This window comes from Balearica regulorum, chromosome 10 (assembly GCF_011004875.1).
Source record: "Balearica regulorum gibbericeps isolate bBalReg1 chromosome 10, bBalReg1.pri, whole genome shotgun sequence".
NCBI lineage: Eukaryota > Metazoa > Chordata > Aves > Gruiformes > Gruidae > Balearica > Balearica regulorum.
In genome coordinates, this window is record NC_046193.1 from 15,623,326 (window position 1) to 15,648,710 (window position 25,385).

Genomic DNA, 25,385 nt, shown 5'->3' on the forward strand with positions numbered 1-25,385 from the left:
CAGAATGGGCAGGGTGAGTTAGGGCCGTGGCAGACAACCTCTGGCAGATTTGGTGGTGGTTTGTGATACTACCTCTCGCAGCTCCACTGCCACACCGTAAGACGCCACTGCTGTCCTGCTCCCAGTAGCAGTACTGGTGCAATCCTGTCACGAAATTCAGTTAAACAATCTGGAGATTGAGGACTCGTTAACACACCAAAAAGCGATCTGGAGCTGGTGAAAGCTCCGGAACAGGAGCAGGATGCACTCCTCCTCCTGTGCCTTGTGAGTTGGGTGGACAGCTGTGATGACAGAGATAACTGAAACTACTGAAAAATACTTTGAAGCGTTATGCTGAGCCCGTGAGGATCCTGATGTGCTGGGGACAGAGGCTGCTGGTGTCGTTTCTTTTTGCAGCTGTAGCATGCTCTGCTCTTCCTGACCTTGCATGGTGGCTAGTGATGGGCTCACAAATTACTGAACCCTATATTGCTTTCCAGAACTTAAACCCCTGCCTGTAATTTTTTTTTTTTTAATCAAAAAAGAGAGTAGAGAGGTGTGGAGGGGAGGAGAGGTGACAGTGTTTGTGTCTGCTTTTGGCTAGCTGTCATCCAACATGGATGGCTCTAATGTGCCCAGGTACAGATGCACATGCAAGACACTGCCTGTCAGTCCTTGGAGCTTCTCATTCACTGCTAATATTTGACTTGACTTGTTTGGAGAGAGTAGTTTACATCAGATGAGAACAGGCTGTGCTAACAAGGAAAACTAAAAACTCATGTAAGAGCAGCAGCAAAAGAAAGTTGCTGTATTTTCCTGACAGGTCATTGTCCTTCTCAACTTCCTCCATCCAGAGTCTTTCCCCCCGCCCCCCCCTTTGTTGTTTTCTTCAAATTTGCTAATACACATTTAGCTTAATTCTTTCTTTTCATCTTTTCTGGCTTCAAAACCTCCAGAAGAAATGAGATCATTAATAAAAATTATATTATCTAAGCAGAGTATTATACAAACACGAGGTAATGGATAGCTGGTACATTACTTATCTCACATGTAAAGGTAAACAATATATTAATATATTAAGGCTGAAGCTTTAGGAAAGTTTGCGTAACACCATGCTAATTCATAACATACGCACAAGGGGAACTTGGGAATTGCAGATAGTTTTATAGAATAGTAATTTAAAAAAAAAAAAAGGCCATTGTTCGTTACTGCTAGAGGCAAGGTTGGAGTACTGCGCAAAGCTGGTGGGTTTCAATCTCCTCAAAAGTTTACAAGTCTTAACCTCTTTCAGATGCTGGAAGTGTAACTGCTGTGGAGTTACCTGGGGAGCTTAAGTGCTTCATCCTCTTACTTAAGAGTTATCCGGTACTACTGAGCCACTGGAATGTTAATTGGGATTGGTGTTTGTTAACAGGTACCTATGGTCCCGAGCACTGGGTTACTTCCAGCGAGAAGTGTGGAGGGTCTCACCAGTCTCCCATAGACATCATAGACCATCAGGCACATGTTGGAGATGAGTATCAAGAACTGCAGCTTGATGGTTTTGACAATGAATCTTCGAACAAGACTTGGATGAAAAACACAGGAAAAACGGGTATGTTCTTTTCTGTTTGTCTCCATAGCCTGCCTGCAGTCAATTAAAAATTCAAGCCATGTTCCACCCTCCTCCTTTTTCATTGTTCTGTTGTTTGGGTTTTGCTGCCTTTTTTTTTTTTTTTTTTTTAAATATAATTTTCCAGCAGCAGCCACCTATCTCTGCCTCTGCATTCTGTACAAAGCTAGTTCTGCAGATTGATTTTTAAGGGCGTTTTTTTAAAGGGATTTTTTTCTAGGTTCTCAGTATAAAATAATTCTCTTGGTAGTCAGTTGTTCCTCAGAATAAAAAGCTGTATAAGTGTTTCAAGGTGTAACCTTGAATTATCAGCTTTGGGAGGCTGTAACATCTAATCCAAAAGAATGCTGAGACGCAAGGCTCAGACTTTTGTAGGAAAGGGGAAGTCTTAGAAATTGGAAGGTTTTTAAGAAGAAAGAGCAATAACTGCACAGAGTAGTGGGGGCTTATTAATGTGTTTCTGATATGATTATAGCACTGTGGTGTTCACTGAACTGAATCCTCTTCTGCTTTGTCTGTTCTGGCTTTTAGAGAAAAGAACAGTCAGAGTACTGCTTATTTTTACCAAAACAGTTCACCGGAAGGTCAAGGTTGATTTATATGCAAAGCCGCATGCATCTGATTACTCTTTAATTCTAAATATGTAAAAAGCAGAAATTATAAGGCCACCCTCTTCATTTGACAAGGTCAAATATTTTTAGGGAATTGGATTAAACCACTAATTAATTCAATTTTATTTATTGGAAGTATATTTTTATCTTTATTAACATTCGACATGCATCTCTCTAGTGCTTTATGTAACGTGTCCCTAGTCAGAGGTCTGCCAACAAAACCCAGGGCATGTACCTGCTCCGGGAGTTTGCAACACAGCTGTGCACACAGCAGGACCTCAGATACACCCGCTGCGTCCAGGGGACGTCGGATCTGAGCCGCAACCTGGAGTCCAGCAAGCGCTTCAGATCCTGTTCCAGCAGTTCAGGATCTTAGCAGGAATTCAGAGTTATTGCCCCTCCGATGAGATGGAGTGACAGGCTGTGATCCTGTTTTCTTTCACCACGAAGGAAATCCAGTTAAAAGCAAACCACCACCAAGCATAGCCTGGGTTTTTGATGCATTACTGAGGGTTTTCTCCAGCTTTGCTAAGAAATGCTCCTGTTTGCTTTGAAATCCTGACTTTGTTGCCCTTTGTAGCCACATGAGGTTCAGGTAAGACTGAATGCTATGGAAATTTGGTGCTGAATTAACCTATTCACGTTATGCACCCTGCCCTTTTGCTCACAGAGGGGTGTTTGTAGTAACCAGTAATAAATGTAATTAGAAATACCACGACAAAGTGATGGTGATAATTCTTCTAAGAAAGGTGCTAATGCTATACTGTATATGCAATAGGAACACATTGCTGCACATATAATAGGAAACCATGTTGAACCAAAACGTGCCAGCAGATTTTCCAGTCTCCACGCAGTTGGCAAAGCAAGCCGTGTCTTCAGTCTCCTCTGCTGGGTGATTTTAGCACTGCTGCTATATTTGATTTCCTCACCCATTGGGGTATGGATTTTTGCTGACAAGTTATTGCTTCGCAGAGCAACAGTAACTGTCACTTTTCTTGGTAACTTACGGCCTTTTACTGGTAACGTGAAGACTCTTTTTGCCTTGCTGTCATCCCTGATTTCTTCTGCTGAGCTCTTAACTCCTCCCTTATCTTATCAAGTCCCATTCTTTTTCTTGGTTTTCTGACCTCTTGAAGAAACTTGCCTGGGATTAATTTTTAAGGTGGTAAGCGGTAGCAAACCAAGTAGGATGTTTTGGCTTGTGAGTAGAACGTAGAGGCAGGTTGTGCCATAAATTGCGATGCATTTTGGCAGCAGAGTTTTGGAGCAGATGGCCACATGAGACCTTCATATTGCAGACTGACAAAGACAGTAAACTAAATATCTGTTTAAGCAATGGTGATGGATGTAGAGGGCATTTCTCAGCAATTAATGACTGGTTAAAAGAGACAAGGGTCCGAGGGAAAGCCAAAGCCTCTTAACCTTGATGCTCATTAACTGCAAGGAAAAGTGTTGCTTGGGTTATTGTTACTGCTATTGGACCTAGTAATTTTTTTTTAGGATACAACAATTAGTTATTTTTTTGCTCTGAAATGTTAAAAGGTAAAGAGGTTATTGCTCTTTAGATTTGTTGTGATCTTTCTTGGTTTTTTGGTTTTTGGGGTTTTTTTATTTTTTCGCCCATATTAGGTAAAGGGCAGACAATGTATAGAAAACAGCGTTTCATTCAGAAAATGGGAATGGATTCATTAAGTCCCTGTTTCAACTAGAAATGCTTTTGTGCATGATTACACTGGCAAAGGCACTAATGTGGGTTCAATTTCATCACTGTAGTAGCTGGTTCCCAAGTGGTAAAGATCACTTGGAGAGCATAAGCACATTTCATAGTTGTATTTGCATTAGTTGTTTTTGCTTATGCCACCTTATAATTAAGTGTTAGCTGGTGTCAGCCAGGCCCGAGGCTGATGAGGCTTCTTTGAGCCCAACCTGCCCTGTGGGAAGAGCACCCGTGGGAGCATTACACAGACGTTGCCACTTTACCCCTTTTTAGGTCACTGAGAACTTCTGAAAACTCCTTCCATTTAGAAAACCTGCTACACTTTCTGCCAGAGGTGTGTTTTTGTTAAGTGCTTTTCCTACGTGATGTGCATCACTCTGGCTGGTCCTGACCATCAGAGCGGCTCTGCTGAGGCAGGGAAAGAGCTGCTTTGTATCTAGGTATCTTTTGATCTCCAGAAGGTGACGGGCATATGGCTCCAGCCATGATTCTGCAAATGGCATCGTGCAATTGTGGTCTTGGTGGCTGTGGACCACCTCCTTTGGTTTTGTAATCTCAATTATACAGAATTTTAAATTAGCGGGCTTTGGGGATTGCTTCCTTGCTGTGCACTCTACAGAAACCACTGGATAAATGCAGTGGCTCCCGAAGCCCAGTAAGGTGACGTTTGGTTACTCCAGTCCCAAATACTAGAAATCACACGGAGGGGAGGGAAGCCTCCAAATCACTGGCAGTAAGGGGATGCTGCTGAGATAGGAAGGTGATGGGAACATGTGTCGTACCGCTCAGCAGTGTAAGAAATACTGTAAATTGAACAATTAGATGAACATTTCAGATTGTACATCTTCCTAATTATCCTTTTAATTATTCATCTAAAACAAGTAAAATGACCCCTGACAGAGTCATAAAAGATTTAGGAACTATCAAATATTTATTAGATGCAACTGAATCCCCACAGAGGTTTTTAACAGATGCACACAAATCTGCTTTCCTGTATTCCTCACCTCCTACAATTTTTTCTATGGAATTTACAACCAATGGAGTGGGATTTTCAGTATTTAAAATACAGCTGAGCTCATTGAGAAGTTTTTGATGGAGGAAGAGAGCAGTGGTGCTTTTAGTCGCTCATGTTTCACTTATTTGGCCACCAGTAGTGCCCTGGCTGACACAGGCAGCATCCTTATAGCCAGTCCTGCACCACCCGTCGTCTGCCTACACAAACACTTGGATACAAAGGGAGTGCCGAAAGAACCAGAAATGATGGAAGAAAATAGCCCCGTGATGTCACTGGCACAATTTAGAAAGATCTGAACATCTCATGCAATTTAACATTTAGATGGTTTTAACATAAACAATTTAAAGTTGAGATGTTTCTAAATCGCACAGTTGCACCTGAGATGAGGCTGCTGTAGGCAACGGTCCGTACTGATGGGAGGGCAGCCCTGGTGTGGCAGAAAGCCTAGCCTGCAGCGAAGCCTGCCGCTGATCCACCAACAGAGGAATAACTTCTATTGCACAACTAGCCCTTTTTGTTTTTTCAGCAGTGAATAAAAACCTCCCTCTTACATAATAAAATAGGATTTATATTAACGTTCCCGTTGTGATGATACAGTTGGCTTGAGAACACAGAGAAATCCATGTGGGTTATGCTATTCCCATTAGGGGGGGAAAAAAAAAGTCAAAAAAACCAACCCAAAAACTTTAATCACAGGATTCTGGGCACAGCAAGCAGTGGTCTGCAATGACATTTACAAGAAAAAAAATTCTACTTTTAGTTCTGTTTTCAAGCAAGTTTTGTAAAGGATGAGAAGAAAGGATTTTGTAAGGAGAAATTTTTAGCAATCATGCATATTAAAAATGGAACATGCTAGAAAGACAGGTGATCTTGTAGTGAGAGTAGCAGACAGTAACGTGTACCAGCTTCCACCATACGATTTTGCCCTCTATTTGGACTTTTATTGTTACATAAAATAGGAAGGCTTTTGGAAATGTAAAGAAAATACACAGAAAATCTTTTTGACCCTTATTGAATCACATAATAATAATGTCAGAGTTACTGTAATAAAACCCAAGTTCTTATGGAGGACTTCTCATGAGTGGGTCTCAAAACAGGTATTGTCACTCTCCCCATTTTACAGGAAGGAGCAGCAGGGAGGTTAAGGAAAGTACGTGCCACGTCCAGCAGTAGAGGTGGGACAGGGCACAGGGGTCTGTCCCATCTTACCCCAGTTCCCCCCCAGCAAAACAGAGGAAATACGACAAGCGTAGGATCCATTCTTTTCCTAACTTGTGATCTACAGAGCTTCAGTGGTTTGCAAGGCCAAGGAACGTGGTCAGCCATTAGTCCCTGGAACCACATTAAACGGGTTTTGATGGAGTTTGTCATTTAAAGTTTAATCAAAGTCTAATGAGAAGGGCAAAAAGTCCTTGAGAAATTTGGACTTTGTGGTTTTCTGTAGTCTATGTAACTTCATAATCACTTCCATAATTAGCCAGAATTACTTGTAGACTTTTTTTTTAAACCAATCCCTGTAAAGAGGAAAATCATGAGCTGACATTTTACTTGCATTAGAAGAAATACTCTAATATAATGAGAAAAAACTGTAAATGCTTCAGAAAAACTGTGCTAAGAACATCTTTCTCCTTGTTCTGTGTGTGCAGTTGCTATCCTGCTGAAGGACGATTATTTTGTCAGTGGTGCTGGGCTGCCGGGCAGATTCAAGGCAGAGAAAGTGGAGTTTCACTGGGGTCAAAGCAACGGATCAGCTGGCTCTGAGCACAGCATCAATGGCAAGAGGTTCCCCGTTGAGGTGAGTGGAGAGACATGCGCTTATGTTCTTGAAAAAAAATAAAATCAGAATGTATTGCTGTAGTTTGAGACGACTGTGAAATAGGGCAATGTTTCCTTCAGCGAACATATCACTTTCAAGGCCCTTCCGGCCCTCGCAGCACTCTATCTATCATCTCTTATGTGCTTTTGCAATGTCAGCTCTGAGCTCCGCTTTGCTAGCGTTGCCAGCTCTCCTGTCCCATGGGTTAAGTTGCAACAGCCACTTTTCTGGTTTCTCCCATAAGCTTTTCATGTGTGGGAGGATCTCCTTGCAAATATCTGCAAAGCGACCTCGTTGTCCTCCAAATCTTTTCTTTCCCATGACGCTTACAAACAAATAGCAGCAGTTTGGGAGCTGCCGTACCGAGACCACTGTCTTTCCTCGATATTGCTTCCTTGCACGTGTACGGCCCTCTGCCTGCGTTGAGCTGCGCTCCCTTGCCTTGTACTAACAGGGCGTCTGCACAGATCTGTGCAAACAGCTGTGCGTTTGCTCTGCCTGCACAGGAGCCAGCTGGAGCCGAGCCAGCCCCGCTCTGCCAGCCGCCCGGCTACGTAGCAGGGTGCTGTGCCGCAGCGGGAGCGAGGTATCGGCTCGGCCACGGCACCCTGCAAATGCGGCCGTGTTCAGAGCGCGGGGCTGGGCAACCATCTGCAGCTGACCGCAAAGGACGTGCCTTTCGATGGCAGGGAGAGTCCCGGCGCCGCAGGCTGCCGTGGAGCCTGGTGTTGGTTGGGTCTTGGCTTGTGAGCGACAGTCCTGGGTCGCCCTGTTGGCAGGGCAGTGTTTTCTGTGTCAATAGAGTTTGTTGATACTTTTCACTTTATATTCAAGGTTTTGCATGGTGAGATAAAGCAGATGTTATCTGGGATTACCTTTCGGTAAGCAGATAAGCACTTTTAGAGCGTGGCACGTGGACGTGAGCGGGGTGTGGAGAGCTGTGCTTGCCTAGGAAGCTCTTGTGTGGGCAGAAATGGTTGTCTTGTGAGCTGGGTCTTGCAAGAACTTGATTCAGCCCCCAGCTTGCCATAATTCATCACATGTGGCTTCAGCCAAGTCATTTTTCAGGAGGTGGAAAGGGGCTTCCAAAGCACAAAGGGAGGTTGTAATAGACTCTGGTGCATGACCAAAACCTCTGATTTTCACCTCGCTGCTCCAACTGCCCTATCACATGAGCATCAGAAGCCATTTTTCATCTTGTTATTCTGAACCTGTACATTGGATGTTCTGTGAGGCAGAGGTTATTTTTTTTATGTATTATTTTCTTACTTTTTAATGAGCTTTTCCAACAGCTTCTGGCTAGATGTAGCTGTGAATTCTTACAAGGGGCCACCCCTGAACACATGGAGCAAAGGCCCAAATATTGTCATGCTGCCCTGTCCGTCTCAGTTGGCAATACTGATATTTGTAACCCTGGTTTTGGGTGGCAGAAGGAGCACTCAGGAAGTCTGCAGAGCTGGTCAAGTCCTCTTTTGAAATTTCAAGGAGTGGAAATGGTAAAGAAGCCTGGGCCTTCTAGTTTGTGTCAGAAATAGTATTTCCACTTCACAAACTCTTTCTTATGATGCCAAGGCTATTTGATGCCGGCTTAATGAATGGAAGCTATTTTACTTTGGAAAAAAGCAAATTCCTAAGAAATAATTTTCCTTTGGTTTAAATATTCTTCATTTTCTTTTCAATTGGTTGGAATACTAATTTTTACTACTTTAAAATTAAAAAAAAAAAAAAAAAAAGGAGACTGCCTTTCTGAATTTAGGTCATTTATTTATGAATGCTGTGCAAAATAAATTCCTGTATCAGATAGGTTTAGTGTTAGTCTTAATAATGAAAATGTAATTTTCTGAGTGATTTGTATTCATTGCAATGACATGAACCTCAGTTCTCTGACCTTCCTGGGTATGGTAGCATTAGCAGAATTCCCACAGCCTTTCATTTACTATTTTTTAAAGGAAGAGCACTTTATAAATCAAGCCTTTCCCCGTTGTGATGCTATCTACCTCCTGCCCAAGAATTCCAAATTTCCATCATGTGCTGAAAAGGATTTTCATGGATGGATTTTGAAGAGTCCGGGAGGTCTAAGGTGATGAAACGGAGTCCTTCTTGCCAATACATGCAAAAATCGTCCTCATAGTTGGGATTAGACCTCTCAAACAGTTACTGTACATATATGCATAGTAAAGCTTTTAATTTGTAATGCTAATTGTAGTTCAGCTTGCAACTGTCTGATACAACCTTAATTGCCTGATGCGGGGAGGTCAGTGCCAGAAATACTGTACTTCATTTGCGAAGTGGCATTTCTAGGAAGGCTGTGGAAGGAAAAAACAAAATCCTATCCTACAGAAAGTAAGGCCTAAATCACTCGTTATTCTGAGCCCGTGGACATAGGTAAAGCTTTTAAGGAGCGTGCAGGTATTGGCATTCCAGGTCTGCAGCACTGACAGTGGTGATACAGCCAAGAGGAAACATTTTCTGAGTCTAATTGTGCAACCAGATGTGGAGTATGCAAAACCCATTAGTTCCAAAGCACATCCCAAGGGAATGCAGATAGATCAGCTTAGCCATAGACTATGCTCTGTGCCCGTGCAGTTTAGATGGTTTTTCCTCTGGGAAACAAAGTGCTTGCTGGTAGTCTTTTTTCTTGAAGAGGATGCAGAAACTAATTAGAAATGTCAGATATAATACAGAGCATTATTGTTTGACCATGTTGTTTGGTTTTTATTATTACAACTAATGTGTCAGATGGTAAGGCTGTCTACGTTAATTGGTTTCCTTCATTGAAGCCCATCTGGATCATATTTTTTTTGTGATTTATATGTTAAATTACTTGGTAAGATATATGAGAACATCCTTTTGTTTCCTGCTTTAAAGGCATGTTGGATCAAAGGCGTATTATCTTGCAGTACTTTTATGCATATGTAGCATATTGTGATTCCTTTTGAAACCATGGCATACGTAATGGTATTCTTTCATGATGTGGTCTTGATTGCTTATTTATTGATTAGATTTTCCTTGGTGATACTTGAGCCTTATGAAGCCATTATGAGCTTGGCTGTCTCTGAAGTAGCATTTATGAACGGAGATGTCCATGTGCCTCAAACTTTCATCCACAGCCAGGTTCCAGTTCATGATACCAGGCCTGGTCAGCATTGGCTTGAAGTTTCTTTTTCCCCTCCTTCTTGCCATTTTAGCACAATCATCTTGGGTGAAGCTCGGAGCTAGTGCTGCGATGCTGAAGATTAAAGCGATGCCATTAGTGTATTGCTGTGTGAGTGGAGCGCGAATCCTAATGAGGACGTGGGCTCTGTGCCAGTTTAGAAAAAGTCTCTCTCCTTTTTTCTTCAAGTTAAGAAAAGTTTTTAACATCGCATTCTCTATATTTTAATGAATTGCTGACTCCTTTGTATTTTGTTATTGTTCTTCTCTGCTATAATTACTCAGGTTTTTCTTTTTCTTTCTGAAGTCGAAGCATTATAAATGAACATGCAAATGCTAGAAACCATTTCAATGGCAAAGTGACAAAATTAAAATAAAGATGATGAGCTTCCCTCAGGCCAGGAGAGAACCCAGGTTCCCCTCATTAAAGCCAAGAGGAGTAACTGCAGTGCTTTAATCTCCAGTGTCACCGCACCGGTTACCAGCCCTGCCTACGCAGAGCTTGCGGCAGGCAGGGCACGCCGTGCGGGCTCCCTGCTAGGAGGGAAACCCGGCACTTAATATTTCATAGGCAAGTGAACAGCTGACGTGGCAAGCCTGTGCTGGTGGAGTTCGGTACCACCGTCCCAGCATAACCGATTTTTTTCGAGCTGCTTTGTACTCATTTTTATGCAAAATGCTGATTATTTCTGTGAAGAGCAGAAATCAGAAGAGTGATTTTAATCATGGCTGTGTTAATTTGATGTGAGCTTTGGCTGTTTATGAGCTTTCTCTTTAATGGTGCTAATTGTCAGTTATAATGTGAACACCATTATACAGTAATATACAGTAATTTATTTAGTAAATGAGAATCTTATTCCAAGGACCATACTGCAATATGCCATAGAGACCTCATCCCTTTAATCTTACATGAACAAACTTGCACTGTCTAGGCCAAATTGGTAATAGGAACATCAACTTCGCTTCTGAAATAGCAATGTGATTGTGTACCCACAAGTGCCAACATGCATGTTTTTGGGCATCTCAAGTTCTTCTCCATTGAAAAAAAAAAACCACCAACCAACAAAACCCCACAAACCATCCCAGCAGAAAATTAAGAGCTAACACCCTTTCATGTCAATTAACGAGCTTTTACGTTATGTTGATAGATTCATTTTACTAAATTATTATTACAAAACAATCATTTGCATTAACAATTATTGTTCTTCTTTAAGTGTGTTTCTCAGAAGACTTTCCAGGTTCTTATGGTGTCTTTGTTCTTGCTGCTGCTTTGATTTTCTTCCTTTGCCCTTTGAATATACATACTAACTTTACCGTGTTCTAGATCTACAGCTAGTTGCCCTAATTTGAATGCTCAGATCTCTTTGCCAAAGTTTATCACTGTATGCTATCCTACCTCTCATGATATCACTTAAATTTTGGTGGTTTATATTATCACAGGCAGAAGACGATCAATGTTTTTAATGTAGAAGAAATGCATGGCATTCAGTGCACAAAACCCTTTACTAGTGAATAAAGTGAGACAAAGTTTTGGGATGTTTTTATGTTTTTGTTTTGTTTTGTCTTTCTATCACTGCTGGAGTAATCTACAGTATATGTCCAGCCTTTTGTCCACCTGTGGATGGCAGGGAATATTTGCTTTTTAATGTTAGAATTGGGGCATTTTCTGTTACTTAGTATTACTTGTTGTGCATTTCTAAGTCTGTTTAGATTTGTGCGTGTGTTTTTGACATATTAAAAGATGAACATATCAGTATATTCTTGATATAGAGGAGAGAACTAACACCCTACGTTGCTGCGTTGCAGCTGGGTTTATTACTTCTGGCATCCAGCATATCTGGTAATTGTAATTTTGCAAAGATCTCTGGTGTTGGCTTTAAGTACAAGTGAAGACTAATTGTGAAACAGGGAGCCAGCATTGGTTTTATTTCCTTATATTTTGTTTACTAGTTGTTCTTTAAATTTCCTTGCCTCCATCTGGCAGGATGTAGCAAAGTAGAAGTCAATAAATGATGGAGGGACCTAAAGGGGGCCAGTGGGAATATATTGCAATGAGAGACTTTGACTGTCTGAAGTAATTTTACTATAATATTCTCTCCAAGGGCCAAATCCACACTTATAGGGGGATATTTAGAGCGCCCAGTGACTTTGATGGGAGATGTGCTGCTGAAACTCTTGAGTGAGGATTTGGCTCCATACTCGTGCTGTCTGTGCTGTAGAGTGTCCAGGGAATTTAGCACGCACTGCTTATTCCATCTACGTCTCTTGCAGCACCCCTGACTTAATCATTCAGACAAGGAGATGGCTTGGGGATTTTCACATTTAATTATTTTTTTCTTTTTTTTTTTTTCCAAACTGACAATTAGCATGTTTTTTTCAGTTTGTTTTCTTACTGTCTTCTGTCTCCCCTTTCCCCACAGTCTTTGGGGGGTCCAGGTAGCCATAAAATACTGTAAAAATACAAGATGCTAAAAAAAGCCAAAAAAGCTGCTCTGTCTTGTCTCTAGTAAAGTAAGATTTTACTCCAGGAGTCTCCAGGCTTCAATCCCCTTTGCTCTTCACTGCTTTTAAAACTTGTTCAGGTTTTTCATCGTCAGGAAGTCAGTGTGTCATAACTTAAAAACATAAAATGAATGGATATATTGAACACATGGCTGAGTTTCCATCACTGCAAAGACTGTGAGAGGTGCAAGTTAAACATCATCTTATAACTGTCTGGTTTACTGTTTTATTTTCCTTAGTGTAGCTGATACACTGTCTCCTCACAGTTGTCTTTAGTGCCTCCCATATACTGACAGGAGGATCAGTTGAGACTTTTAATTAATGACTTTATTGCAATCAAGGTTCCATTTTAGTGCAGAATGCTTCATCTTGTAGTAGTGAAATATTTAGTCTCCATCTGGCTGATCTTTTCCATGAATGCCCCGTGATAATTAAGAAGAAACATGAGAGAATGGTCTGAAATTAAAATATGTTTAGTGGAGGGGTGAGCATATCTTGGGACTGTTCGTGTAGACACCCAGACAAAATTTAGGGACGTAACAGCAGTCTGGTTTTATGGCAGCATCTTCCTGCTACCTGCCAGGCCCCAGTAATTTCTAGAGTGAGTTGTAAATGTTACAATGCATCCAGAGTTTTATTTTGAAATAACTATCCAGTAACATGAACCAGATATAACTCTTCACGTTGGATGGAAATGTCCTGCTTTCCCCAAAGGATTTCCACTGCCTTGTTGAAAAGGTCTGAGGCAGTAGCACTACACTGCAATTACAGTATGTTAATGATGAGCTAAGAGTTGTACATTCCTCTTAACATAAATCCCTGATTTTCTACATGATTAACTGGAATCTGGAAAGACTGACAAGGAGAAGGAGGATCAGATGGGGTGAAAATAAGAGATAAGAGGCTGACAGCCAGCTCTTGTTGTAAAGGAGAGTTATTTTGAATAGGAGAAAAAAATCAATACAAAGGTTGGAGAATTTGACAGAGTTATAAGAGCTACTTTAATGAAAGGTAGCAGATTCAATAGGATTGTTACTTGAAATGTGGGATTGGCTGAGTTAGAGAAATGGGACTGTCTCTCCCCAGCTGTAAAGGTGAGCTTTACGTGCTGAGCTTACTGGGTTTACTGGCATTCACTCTGGACACCTAGTGTGGCAAGAAAAGGGAGAAAAAGTATGTAGGAGAGCTTGCTAAAGTCTGTTCTTCTGGAATAGTTACTTGATTATGGGAGGAGAAGGAAGGGGACAGCAGGTGGTAGCTGTTTCTGCTGCTTCACCATGTCAGGTAGCTACCACATTAGAGTAGCTGGTAGGTCTCTGCATAATGAAGTGTCTGATGAGGAGGTGACTTTATTTGGCCCTAGCTGTAAGGAACAGGCTAGGATTTTGATAGACTCAAAGGGACGTGTAGCAGGAGCTCTTCTCAGTATGTCCGTGTCAGCCTCCTTCCCCCAGTGTGATGGCGAGAGGTGAGTGCAGGTGGGGATGGCTGTGCGTGGAGGCTTTCTAAACCGGGTTGGAGGTGAGGAGTCAGCTGAACCTCGGCATCCCTCTGTGCAAATACATCTTGGACAGAAGCACCACTTCCTTAAGTGTGGATAGATTTGGGGCCTTCAGTAACACTGCAGAAAGAAACTTGCTCCTGCAGCTATTAGAGGGTCATTTTATTGCTCTGGGCGGAAACGGCCACCTCAGTCTTAAACAGAAGAGCCCAGTTTTCCAAAAATTGCTCATAGCTTTTTAGGTTTGGGAACTTAGAGGCAGGAAGGCAATTGTTTCAGAGTCAAATGCACAGTCACAAAGTGCGTGAGGCTTAGAGAGGTGAGCTGCAGGTCAGTCAAGTGTCCCTGGGCTGGGGGCTCCGAGCACGTGTACGTACGTATATATCCACCAAGTACGCAGGTCAGGTGTGTTCGCATGCCGCGCTGCGCCAGGTCGGCTGTACGTAGGGGTCGTGAAGCTCGCTAAGTGCTCAGCACTGCCTCTTTCCTTCAGGCAAGTCCAACAGTCCTGGGACTTTGGGACATCTTCCCCTGGATATGTACGACCCTTCCAACAGGCCCTCTGGAAATAACAAATATAGATAACATTTGGGGGGGGGGGGGAAGAAGAAACATTGCACAAATGTGTTAAGAAGTGATAATGTTTCTTTGGCACACAAAAAAATCAAAACAAAACCTTAATGTGGTTAATGGGCTTGTTGGTAGCTTGTCTGCCAGTATTTCCCATGGAAGTCATTTCACTGGGTCTCAAACAGTGGGAATAAATTTCACCAATGTTAATCATGATTTAAGGCAGCAAGCAGGAAATTATATAAATTGTCTATTATACTGGTGCTTTACTGATTGCATTTTTGTATTTTTTTTTTAAGAATTCTAAACAGTTGCTATAATTTCATGCCAAGAGAATAAATTACGTCAGACATGTTTTTCGCAGTTAGAAAACTCAGTACATTTAATCAGGTTTTACTTCTTTTTTTATTTTTTTCCTTCTGTTTTATCAAATGTTAAAGAACTATTTTCTAAGGGATGATGACCAAAAGCTTGTGTAAACCAGAAAGGAAGATACATCTTGCTGTCTGGTTATTCACATGTCCAAGAAGATTTTCACTAAAATTGATTTTATAATGTGAATCACCGAAAGGCTTTTTAGTTCTGGGGGGAGGCAGGCTATGAAATGCATTTGCTGCAGACTGTGCTGATCAGTAGTATTGTATTTTTGTTCTTGCCCTCCCACCTGAATCCCTCTGCTGTCTCTTATATCGAGTTTAAAAGCTCTTTGGGACAAAGAGTGTCTCTCTGCTGCGTTTGCGCAGCGCCTGCCCCAGCGGAATTCCTGCTCTGGGATACAGCAGTGCTGCTGCTATAACCGCAGGCTTTGCAGGGATGAATTGCTTTGTTTTTTCTATGATAAAGCTTCACATGATGTAAGAGATCAGGCAGCAATATGAGCGTAGTCCCTGTTATTTCCCCAGTTCACAGGCATTGTATTTCCAGACAGGATGGGAAGGTTAACTAAAGTTGAAAAAGGATCTAAAACACAGCAAGAGTTTACAGTCTGGTAGAAATGAAATAACAATCAAGTGGTTGAAAATGAGAAAAAAAGGTATGTGTTTGCTCATGCCTCGAGACACACAACACTCATCTTTCTGTAAATAAAAAACAATTTGGGGAAAAATAGTTGTATCCCTGAATGCGTGTGTCCTCTTGCTCCCTGTTTTTCTACCCAAGTTAATAAGAAAACTCTGTGTTCTCTAATTAGCTGGGCTTTTCAGCACATGCCTCAAAAGGCCAATAACGTCCTTTCCTATCACCATCCCATCAGGCTGGCTGTCCTCAGAGGGGGCTTTCATTTATCTTCTGGCTTCAGAGAGGAGGTGAAGTGGGCTCGTATTTCCAGGAAATCTGCAGCCCCTTCTGTTTCCTGCCTGCAGCTGCCTCCAGCGCACTCGCTGCCTCGGCAGGAAAGCCTTTGTTATAGTATCCCTCAAAGAGGGCTTGGGTATCATTATCCATTGACCATTCAGGAGGGTTTTGGTTGGTTTTTTAATAAAACATAGCTCCTGATATACACATGTGTAAGAAATAACAAATTTTGGCTTCCCACCAGAATTAGAAATAGCATTACCAGGTGGAGAAAGAGCTTTTCCCCCTGCAGTGGGCTAACAGTTTGTTAATAGTTTACTCAAGCACAGAAAATGGCACTTGGTCTGCCAAGAGCACTCTAGTGTCTCCAGAGGGGGCTGTTAATTGTCCGGGAAAATAAGATTGAAAGTGTCTACCGAATAAGTTAAGGATGAATCATTCTTCTCTGGGATTGGGAGCAACTTCAATTTTTTTAACAGATTCAGACACCACAAAAAGGGTGGACAGGCAACCTTGCTCGCCCTGGGTGCTGAATGTAACTTGAGAATTAAAAATACACATTAGTACAAGATTTGGTTATGGAAGGGAGAGAAATCTTTGTGATTTGATCATGGCAGGGATGGATTAAATTTCTTGAATTTTGTCATTTTTGTCTTTATAGAGCTTTTAACTATATTCTGTGTTTTGATGTTCATGCCTGTAACACCGCTTGTGTTTGCTTTTTAGTGTAACTGGATTGCTGTAAGTGTGATTTCACTTGATTTCAGGTGACTTTTATTCCTACATAGAGCATTTCCATTCCTTCAGGGTGGTAGTGCCTACAACTAAGATGAGCTCAGCTCTCAATGCCTGCATACAGTGCTGAAGGGTTCTCAGAGTAGCAGATTAAACTTTTTAAAACGCAAAACTCTCCATGGATGAGTAGCCAAAATTACAAAATTCATCCGAAAAGAAGAGGGAAACCTCTTTTCTTTAGTTTCTTATTGAGGGGAAAATTCTATTCTTTCTCTGTGGTCTACATCCTCTGAGGCCAGACTAGTGCTCTTGAGGAGAAGGTGGCTTGTTGAGAGTTGAGTGACACATTTAATCTTGTGGTGGCGTGTACCAGGCAGGACCATAATATCCCTTAAGAAAAAGAAATGTCGTTACATGCAGTTCAGAGTAGGAGATTGGACATAATGGGAAGGTTTTAAAAAAGATTAATTTGAAATTCTTTGCTTGAGAGGTCTCATTCTGTTTGGGAGGCAGGAATGTGAGCGCTCACTTAATGAGCTGCATTCAAAAGATGAAATTTCAAAAATTTGGAGAGGATAAAAGTAAAACCCATTATTTCCTGAACATAAATGGAGTTACCCACCTTCAAATCCATAGTTGTGTCTTTCTCCTCAACCTCATCTAATATTCCCCTTGCTCCTGGTTTAACAAGGGGTCTTTGCCTCGAGGAAATACCCAAAGTAGATACCTTCAATCATATCAGTCCCTGATGTTAAACCACATGCTGTTTACTAAGTAATGCTGAAAGCTACATGCTGTTGTTGCTGGCATACCATTTATGAAAGGCCTGTTAGCCCTCCCACTGAACCATATGGTGATTTATCAGACAGTTTAGTAGTAGCAGACCAAGACCCAAATTGGTCAAAACTAAAAATGGATATTCCTTATATTGCCTCTGATAAAATGTTCCCGTTCCTATTCCCTTTGAGGCATAGGAGATGTGCATGCTGAGCCTCGTGTCCCCTTACCGGGCACAGCCTGGAGCGGAGTTGCTCTATCTTCAGGGTACAGGATTACAATCTTACAAGTTGGTCTTTCAAGAAACTGAGAATAGTTTCGAAAGCTGGAGAAGGACTGTTTATCAGGGAGTGTAGTGATAGGACAAGGGGTAATGGCCTTAAGCTGAAGGAGGGTAGATTTAGATTAGATATTAGGAAGACATTCTTCCCTGTGAGGGTGGTGAGGCACTGGCACAGGTTGCCCAGAGAAGCTGTGGATGCCCCATCCCTGGAAGTGTCCAAGGCCAGGCTGGATGGGGCTTTGGGCAACCTGGGCTAGTGGAGGGTGTCCCTGCCCATGGCAGGGGGGGTTGGAACTAGGTGGGCTTTAAGGTCCCTTCCAACCCAAACTGTTCTATGATTCTATGAACAGCAGTTTCTGGATGCTTGCAGCTCAAATTGTTGTTGCATTGGTCTATTTTAAAGAAAAGAAATATAAAAGCTCAAATGTTGGACTCAACTCTGAGGAGTTCGAAGGTGAGACTATTTAAGAGGAAATGAATGTTTTCTGTAGAAGAAAAGCAAGCTCCCGTTTCAAAGAAAGCTTCCTTGCAAACTGTTTTGGCCTGTTTAACACTTGGCGTAGCAAAACATCCACGTGTGATCTCTGACATAATATTGCTGCATTAGCAGCAGAGTTAGTTCAGATGTTTTCCCATCATAATCGAGTCAGACAGAAGTGGAAAACATAGCTGGTTTTGGTAACACTGCAAGGAATAATTTGGCAGCAGCCAGAAATTGGAACTGGAAAGGGCAGTGGGAGACAAATAATTAGCAAGGATAATTTTCAAGCCTTGACAACCTGGGTTGTCTTTCTAGCAGTGAATGGATTCACCTGACACCCAGAGATAGCCATCTGATAATAGCATTCATAAGATCAATACATCGATACTTTATCCTTGAAACAGTATTTAAAGTCTGTTCTTAGGTTCATTTCTTTACTTCTGTAAAGTTATAGCAATCTGGGATTTGAGATAATGCATTCATTACAGTCTTATCGGCCCTTCTTCGTTTACTGTATTTTAATGCATCTACCGTGATTGCTGAAGGAAGATGCTCAGTGAGCTTAATCTGCTTATGCTTTAAAAAGAAAGGATGCTCAAAAGATTAAATTGGAGCCTCATATGGAACAGGTTTGAGAGTCTGCAGTGCTTACAATGGCAGGGTATTTCATGCAAGAGGTATTTTGAATGTAAAACTTCTGCGGTGCTGGCTCTGTATAACTCATGGAGAGGAGAGGAGGGGGAGCTGGGCACAGCTGAGATTTTGCTTTTGTAGATTCAGATTCTGCCCAGGCTCTGACACGGCTAATAATGCCAAAATTTCACTGGGTTAAACCTAATGCTGCTTCTTTCTGGTCCGCATCTCTTTACGTTGTGGGAAAGCATTTGTGGGATTGTGATGCACACCCCAGGACACAGAAACAGCATGTGCATGCTTGAAATAATGTTCATGCAGATACATAATGTGTGTGTAAGTATGGAGAGAGATTTGGATCTATGCTTCATCTGCATAGACTCACTGGTTTCCCCTAGATGCGTGCATTTGGAAAGAATTTAAATGGGACAGGAACTTTTATTTTTAATGAGTGCTGCTGTGAAGGACAGGAGACGTACAGCAGGGCAGTATTGTTTCCGTGATTGCACCACGTATGTATTCAGTCTCTAGCAAGGGAGAAGCTCATGTTGAAAAACACCTATTTATCTAACAACATCAAAACAAAAAAAAAAAAAATCCTCTTTCTGATAAAGACTGGAAAGATCAGTGACTGCCCTCTGAGCGCCCGGGAGGAATTATTTGTACCTCTGTCTTTTGATATTGATGGGTGCTTTACTGCAGCAGCCTCAGGGGCCAGCACCATTCCCGCCGTGCCACCACTGGCACCACCCCCACTGTGCCATTGTGGTGGTGGAAAGTTCAGCGCTTTCAAAACCAGTGGGTTTTGTTCATTTTAAGCAGATTATGGTGTGAAAGATAGAAGAGGAGATCAGGACTGGCAGGAAGCTGTGATTTGAATAGGACCTTCAATTTGACACGTTACGTCCTTAAGAGAGGAGTCGGTGCCTGGTTCTTGTTGACAGGTGTGGTGATGGCCTTGAGGGATGATGGGCACTTCGGTGAATCACTAAATTGATTTGATAATCAGTAAGTGAATTTGCTAAGAGCAGGTACTATGTGCCTTCTTTGGGGCTTGGTTAACCTAGTGACAGCTTATTTTAAATGTACTAGGCGGTTTTAGTTTATTTTCCCTTCTTTTTTTCCCGGCAAGAGCTCTACACAGACTTACTGCCAAATAAAAGAAGCTATTTCTCCTCTTTGGTTGTAAAACTAGCCTGAAGGTGACCAGTCCTCACTTGTACGAAGAAGCTGCTATCCAGGGTTAAATTCTCTCCATTTTCTCCAGATATGCCCAGATAGTGGTGATCGTCATCGTCAAGTCTGTAATGTTTGTGTCCCCGTGATGGAGCTATAGCATTTCATCACCCTTGCCCTCTCTAGCTGGAGAGCATCGGTGTCGCGGGCAACCTTTTATGACTGCCTTGCTCTGGTTTCCAGCGGCTCTTTCCCCACTGGTCCTCCAGCCCATGGACTTCCCCTCCAGTTGGAGCACAACGCGGAGGTTTCCTCTCCGTAGTGGCACAGGCGACCGGTGCTGCGGTGCGAGCCCCGGCTGGCAGGCTGTGGTGGGTTGACCCTGGTTGGGGGCCAGGTGCCCACCAGAGCTGCTCTAGCACTCCCCTCATTCACTAGACAGGGGAGAAAAAGTACAACAAAAAGCTTATGGGTCAAGAGATCACTCACTAATTATCGTCACAAACAAAACAGACTGAACTTAGAGAGGAAATTCATCTAATTTATTACTAAGCAAAACAGAGTAGAGGAATGAGAAATAAAATCAAATCTTAAAATACCTCCCCCCACCCCTTCCATCTTCCCGGGCTCAACTTCACTCCTGGCTTCAACCTCCACCCCCCTCAGCGGCACAGGGGGACGGGGAATGGGGGTTCTGGTCAGTTCATCACACGTTGTTTCTGCTGCTTCTTCATCCTCGGGGGGGGAGGACTCCTCACACTCTGCCCCTGCTCCACCATGGAGTCCCTCTCACAGGAGACAGGCCTTCATGACCACCTCCAATGTGAGTCTCTCCCATTGGGTGCAGACCTTCAGGAGCAGACTGCTCCAGTGTGGGCCCTTCATGGGGGTCACAAGTCTTGCCAGCAAACCTGCTCTGGCGTGGGCTCCTCTCTCCATGGGTCCACAGGTCCTGCCAGGAGCTTGCTCCAGCGCGGGCTTCCCATGGGGTCACAGCCTCCTTCAGGTGTCTCCACCTGCTCTGGTGTGGGGTCCTCCATGGGCTGCAGGTGGAATCTCTACACCCCCTCATCCTCCCTCCATGGGCTGCAGGGGGACAGCCTGCTTCACCATGGTCTTCACCAATGGGCTGCAGGGGGATCTCTGCTGCAGTGCCTGGAGCACCTCCTGCCCCTCCTTCTGCACTGACCTTGGTGTCTGCAGAGTTTCTTACATCATCTCCCTCCTCTCTCCAGCTGCAAAAGCTCTCTCTTAACTGGTTTCTCCTTTCTTAGACATGTTATCCCAGAGGCGCTGATTGGCTTGGCCTTGGCCAGCGGCGGGTCCGTCTTGGAGCCGGCTGGCATTGGCTCTGTCAGACCCAGGGGAAGCTTCTAGCAGCTTCTTGCAGAAGCCACTCCTGTAGCACCCCCTTGCCACCAAAACCTTGCCATGCAAACCAACATGCAGGCCGCTCTGGCTGGAGGGGATTTCCCTCGGGCACCTTTCGGTGTAACCTTGAGGCTGTTCGTGCAGCTCCTGGTTGGATTTGCAGTTATCTCCCCAGTAGCCCTGCTATTTACCGTGAAAACTTGACACAGGACAAGTCTGTCAAATTAAAAAGCACTGCCTCCAGCGTCAGGCACACTTATTAGAGTTATGCTGCTTTATGTTGGAGCTATTCAGAAGGGGGATTTTGCTTCAGGCATTTCTGAAAGGCGATACGTATTAAACCTTTACAAATTGTATTTATTTTCTGGTTCCTCTGCAATTTCTGTATTGTTTGCTTGGGTTCAGATTTGAAACATTTGTGTTCTAGGTAGCTCTCACTTGCTCAACTGTTACATGTAAGAGTTGGGTTGTTTTGGTTTTTTTGCTTGTATGCATTCAGAATTGTCCTCTGTTCTTAAGACATAAATTGAAATTGCGTCCTTCATACCATGATGCTCAAACGATTTCCTTTTCAACAGAGTACATAATAAAGGTTAAAAATGATTTTTGCAATTCATGCATTTAAGTATACATTACTATCTGTTTTAAGGATGGATAATCAATGTAAAAAATGATACTTCCGTGTATTCCTAATAGGTCACTGTGTAAATATCTATAATGGAATCGATCCCTTAGGTTATGGCAACCGTTAGTACAGAAAGGGGTTTCACAATTAATGTAGCAGACATTTGCCTTTCATACTTACGTGCAAAATTGTTATTTATTGATTATTTTCAGTCCAGGTTAATAATGTTGAAGAGGTTTCGGTATCTCTATTTAAAGTCCTTAAAGTGTGGTTCAAACAGAAATATCATATCCCTTTCAAGAAGTTGTGACTAATATCTGATGAGTGATTTTTGCTCTACATTCTCTTTTGCTTATATATGCATACATATACATTGTATATAAATTAAGGATGTTTGTGCATCTAGAAAGTCTTGGTGGCGCATTCAGCGTCAGCCTGGGCTGGTAAGTTTTCCTGTTTCTATAGTTTTGTGTATCTGTACAGCAAAAAGATATTGCTATAGCCAAACACGCGGGGCTTCACCCTTCTCAAAGCACATGTGACTTCACTGGGGTTAATGGGAGTGATTCATTTGCCACAACAAGGAGGATGATTTTCTTGCTGAGTGTAAATTTTTTTTTTTTTAAACTGCAAATGTTTCTACAAGTTCACTAATGGATTCAGTTATTCCTATTAGAAATATCCACATAAACATGGGCGTTATTATCTCAGGTACCCAGCTGAGTGAGCGGGAGCAGAGATGCGGCTTCTGAAAACAAGCAGATTCCCCCCATGTCTACCAAGCGCCTTTTCTTGCAGAGCTCCGCCGAATGTGGGGAGCCTACAGGCTGGAGAGGAGGGCACCGCTGTGCCCACCAAGACTGGCACCGCTGCGTACGCCAAATTCTGAAATGCATAGCCCAAACGGAAACCCATTGCGGGGTCTTCGGGGTCTCCACTGACAGAGGGGCAAGTAAGACAACTGAGCTTGGTTGCTTCCTGCTGCAAGGTGAAGATACAACACTTACGTACACTGACGCCCTGGTAGTGATTTACCACCACACTGAGAAACTGCGTGGAGCGAATGGGGGAGAAAGGCTGGCCAGGCTTGGCGGCTGCACCCCTGGGTGTGTGTGTATAATGGTAGCAGGCTTAGGCCATGCCTGAAAGAGTACGTAGCTGTGGAATGTCATTGCGAGGAAGGAAAACTGTTGCGTTTCGTCCCAGTTCAGCAGAAGAGGGTTCCCAAGCTCTCAACTGAACTGGTTTTCTTTAACGATCAGCTGTTGGGTCAGGAAAAATGATTGTATTTTTATTGTTACCTACTGTTTTAGCTTAACAAATTAATTGTTGCCTAGAGCTGTTTAACGCTATGAGCGTGAAAAGCACGTATAAAATCAAACTAGAAGACTTGCTTGATTATCATAAAACATTTTGCATTTGTAGAGCTTTCCAACTGAATATCACAGAGCTCTTTGGCAATATTAATGAGCAGTGGGAAGAACATAAAAAAAGTGTTTAAGTGACTTAGAATCCTGTGTCCCATTTGCAAAGTGACTTGGCACGTGGCTCTGAATACTTTCAGGTCGATACATGGTGGCTTCCTCTGTTCCTGGAAGTCAAGCCTACAAGCATCAACACAGCTGTTAATCCAGAAAGAGCTCAATCTCAACTTCTGGCACCATGTACCCCTTTGGTACGCGTCTGTGTTCATAGCCGAGCTCTGTCTTGCAAAGAGGTATCTAAAAAGAGAAAGATCTCTCCCAGACAGCCTGTCCCACCACCGCCTAAAGGGACGAAGGATGGGTGAGATGAGACAAGGACACAGACTCTTTTTTTTTTTTTTTTTTTTATTAAAAGTGGAGGACGTTTTCTTCCTCTGATATGTGACTCCAAAGAAACTGAGATCCAGAAGGTAACTCCGTTTCAATTCAAAAGGGTGTTAAGCTGACATGTTTACCTCCGCTTGATCGTATATACAAGCAGGAGGTGGAGCGCTCTGTGACAGCTTGGTGAAGTGGTGACCTTGGCAGTGGAGGAGTGGGTATGGTGCAAATTCACCGGTCCTTTCGGAGGCAGCGCTGGCATTTGAAGGCTGCTGGCATGTGCTGCTATGACTGCTGCATATAAGCTCTGAGCCTATAAGGCTGACATCTGCTTTTGAATAAAACTCTCTGTGCTGGAAGCTGACATCAACCCTCTATGCTGCTTTAAATTCATATTCTCCTTGGAAAAAAAATAATCTAGTATTTCAGTGCGGGTTTGAACTGGTTTTTTTTATTTGTGAGTCTCCTAAACATTTTCCTGCTGAAGTGCAGGCCCTTTTTCAGTCAGTTTAAGCCTACTGACAGTAGACTGACTTTTCTTAATTATCTTCTCCAGACCCCTTTAAATTAGTCCCCCAGGGGTCTGTGAACCTCATATTGAAAATGACAGCTTTAATATTTCCTTACTAAATACTTACAGAGAGTTGTCCAGGGATGCTGACTCACATAAGATTGCTAATTCCCACTGAAAAACAAAAGAACCTGACTTTTAAGCGGTAATACGTCTGAGGGCATGGGGCACAGTATGGAGGAAGAGGAGAATGGCCATCAAATGTGACCATGGCTTTGTACCTACTGAAAACAGGAGAGTGTGGGAGGGGAAAAATCATTTGAAACCATTGAACTCATGCATAAATGTATAGCTTTCAAATAGCTAATTTTTTTATGTCATAAAAGAAAACTGGCTAGGGCTGGTTTCTTTTTTATAGTCCTGTCATAAACTCTGAAAAATGAGGTTTATAATTTATGGTCTGAAACCACCTTAACTATTGCAATACAAACAGCATCACTGTACTGCAGTTTATTTCTAAAATGCCTTCGGTGAAAATATTGCAGTGCCATAATTAACTAATACCAAGATCCTGTTTGTGGCGCTTTGTGCTGCTTTCTCCAGAAATACGCAGTTAGTATAAATCCTCAAGGCTCAGAAGATAGTGGTGCTTCACAATAGTTTCGCATCACCACGTCAGCTAAGACAATCACTAATATTGTTTCTGTGGCCCACAGACTCCGTCCCATCACTGGCTGGATCTATAAGGAGGGGGTTACCCAGTTTATGTATATGCTTGTGTGTGTGTAAAAGTACAGAGGAGAACAGCGTGCATGCTGTCTCCTAATTACTTTGTTTTCTGATATCTCAGCAACATTGATCTTTCAAAATGATCTCTTGCTGGTGGCATCAGTTTTATGCTGGAAAATATTTCTGCAATTCTGGCAATGATAAACTAATTACAGACTATACATTTTTAATGATTTAATCTCTTGTCATATTCCTAGAGAGAAGTGATCCTGATTCCAAACAAATCTCCCATGCATGACCAAACACTCATCATGAAATGTATGGTTTTCATTAAACCCTGTTGTTAATACAGGCTTAGGATTGTTTTGTTAAAATGGGGAGAGGTTGGGGAGTAAAAGCATGCTGAAAGATTACTGTAATAATGCTGCAGTAAGCGTTTTGAATCACACAGAGCTCCCAGCAACATTCCACTGACATGTGCCTCCCATTA

General features: G+C 42.6%; 1 protein-coding gene across 1 annotated transcript in view; it reads left to right on the top strand.

Annotated features, from left to right (window-relative positions):
- The window catches only part of PTPRG (protein tyrosine phosphatase receptor type G), a 408,244-nt gene that overhangs the window by 217,071 nt on the left and 165,788 nt on the right, over positions 1-25,385 (top strand). Inside the window, exons 3-4 of the mRNA XM_075762295.1 lie at positions 1,394-1,573; positions 6,581-6,729. Of these exons, the coding sequence (XP_075618410.1) occupies positions 1,394-1,573; positions 6,581-6,729 (329 nt within the window). The remainder of the gene's footprint in view (positions 1-1,393; positions 1,574-6,580; positions 6,730-25,385) is intronic.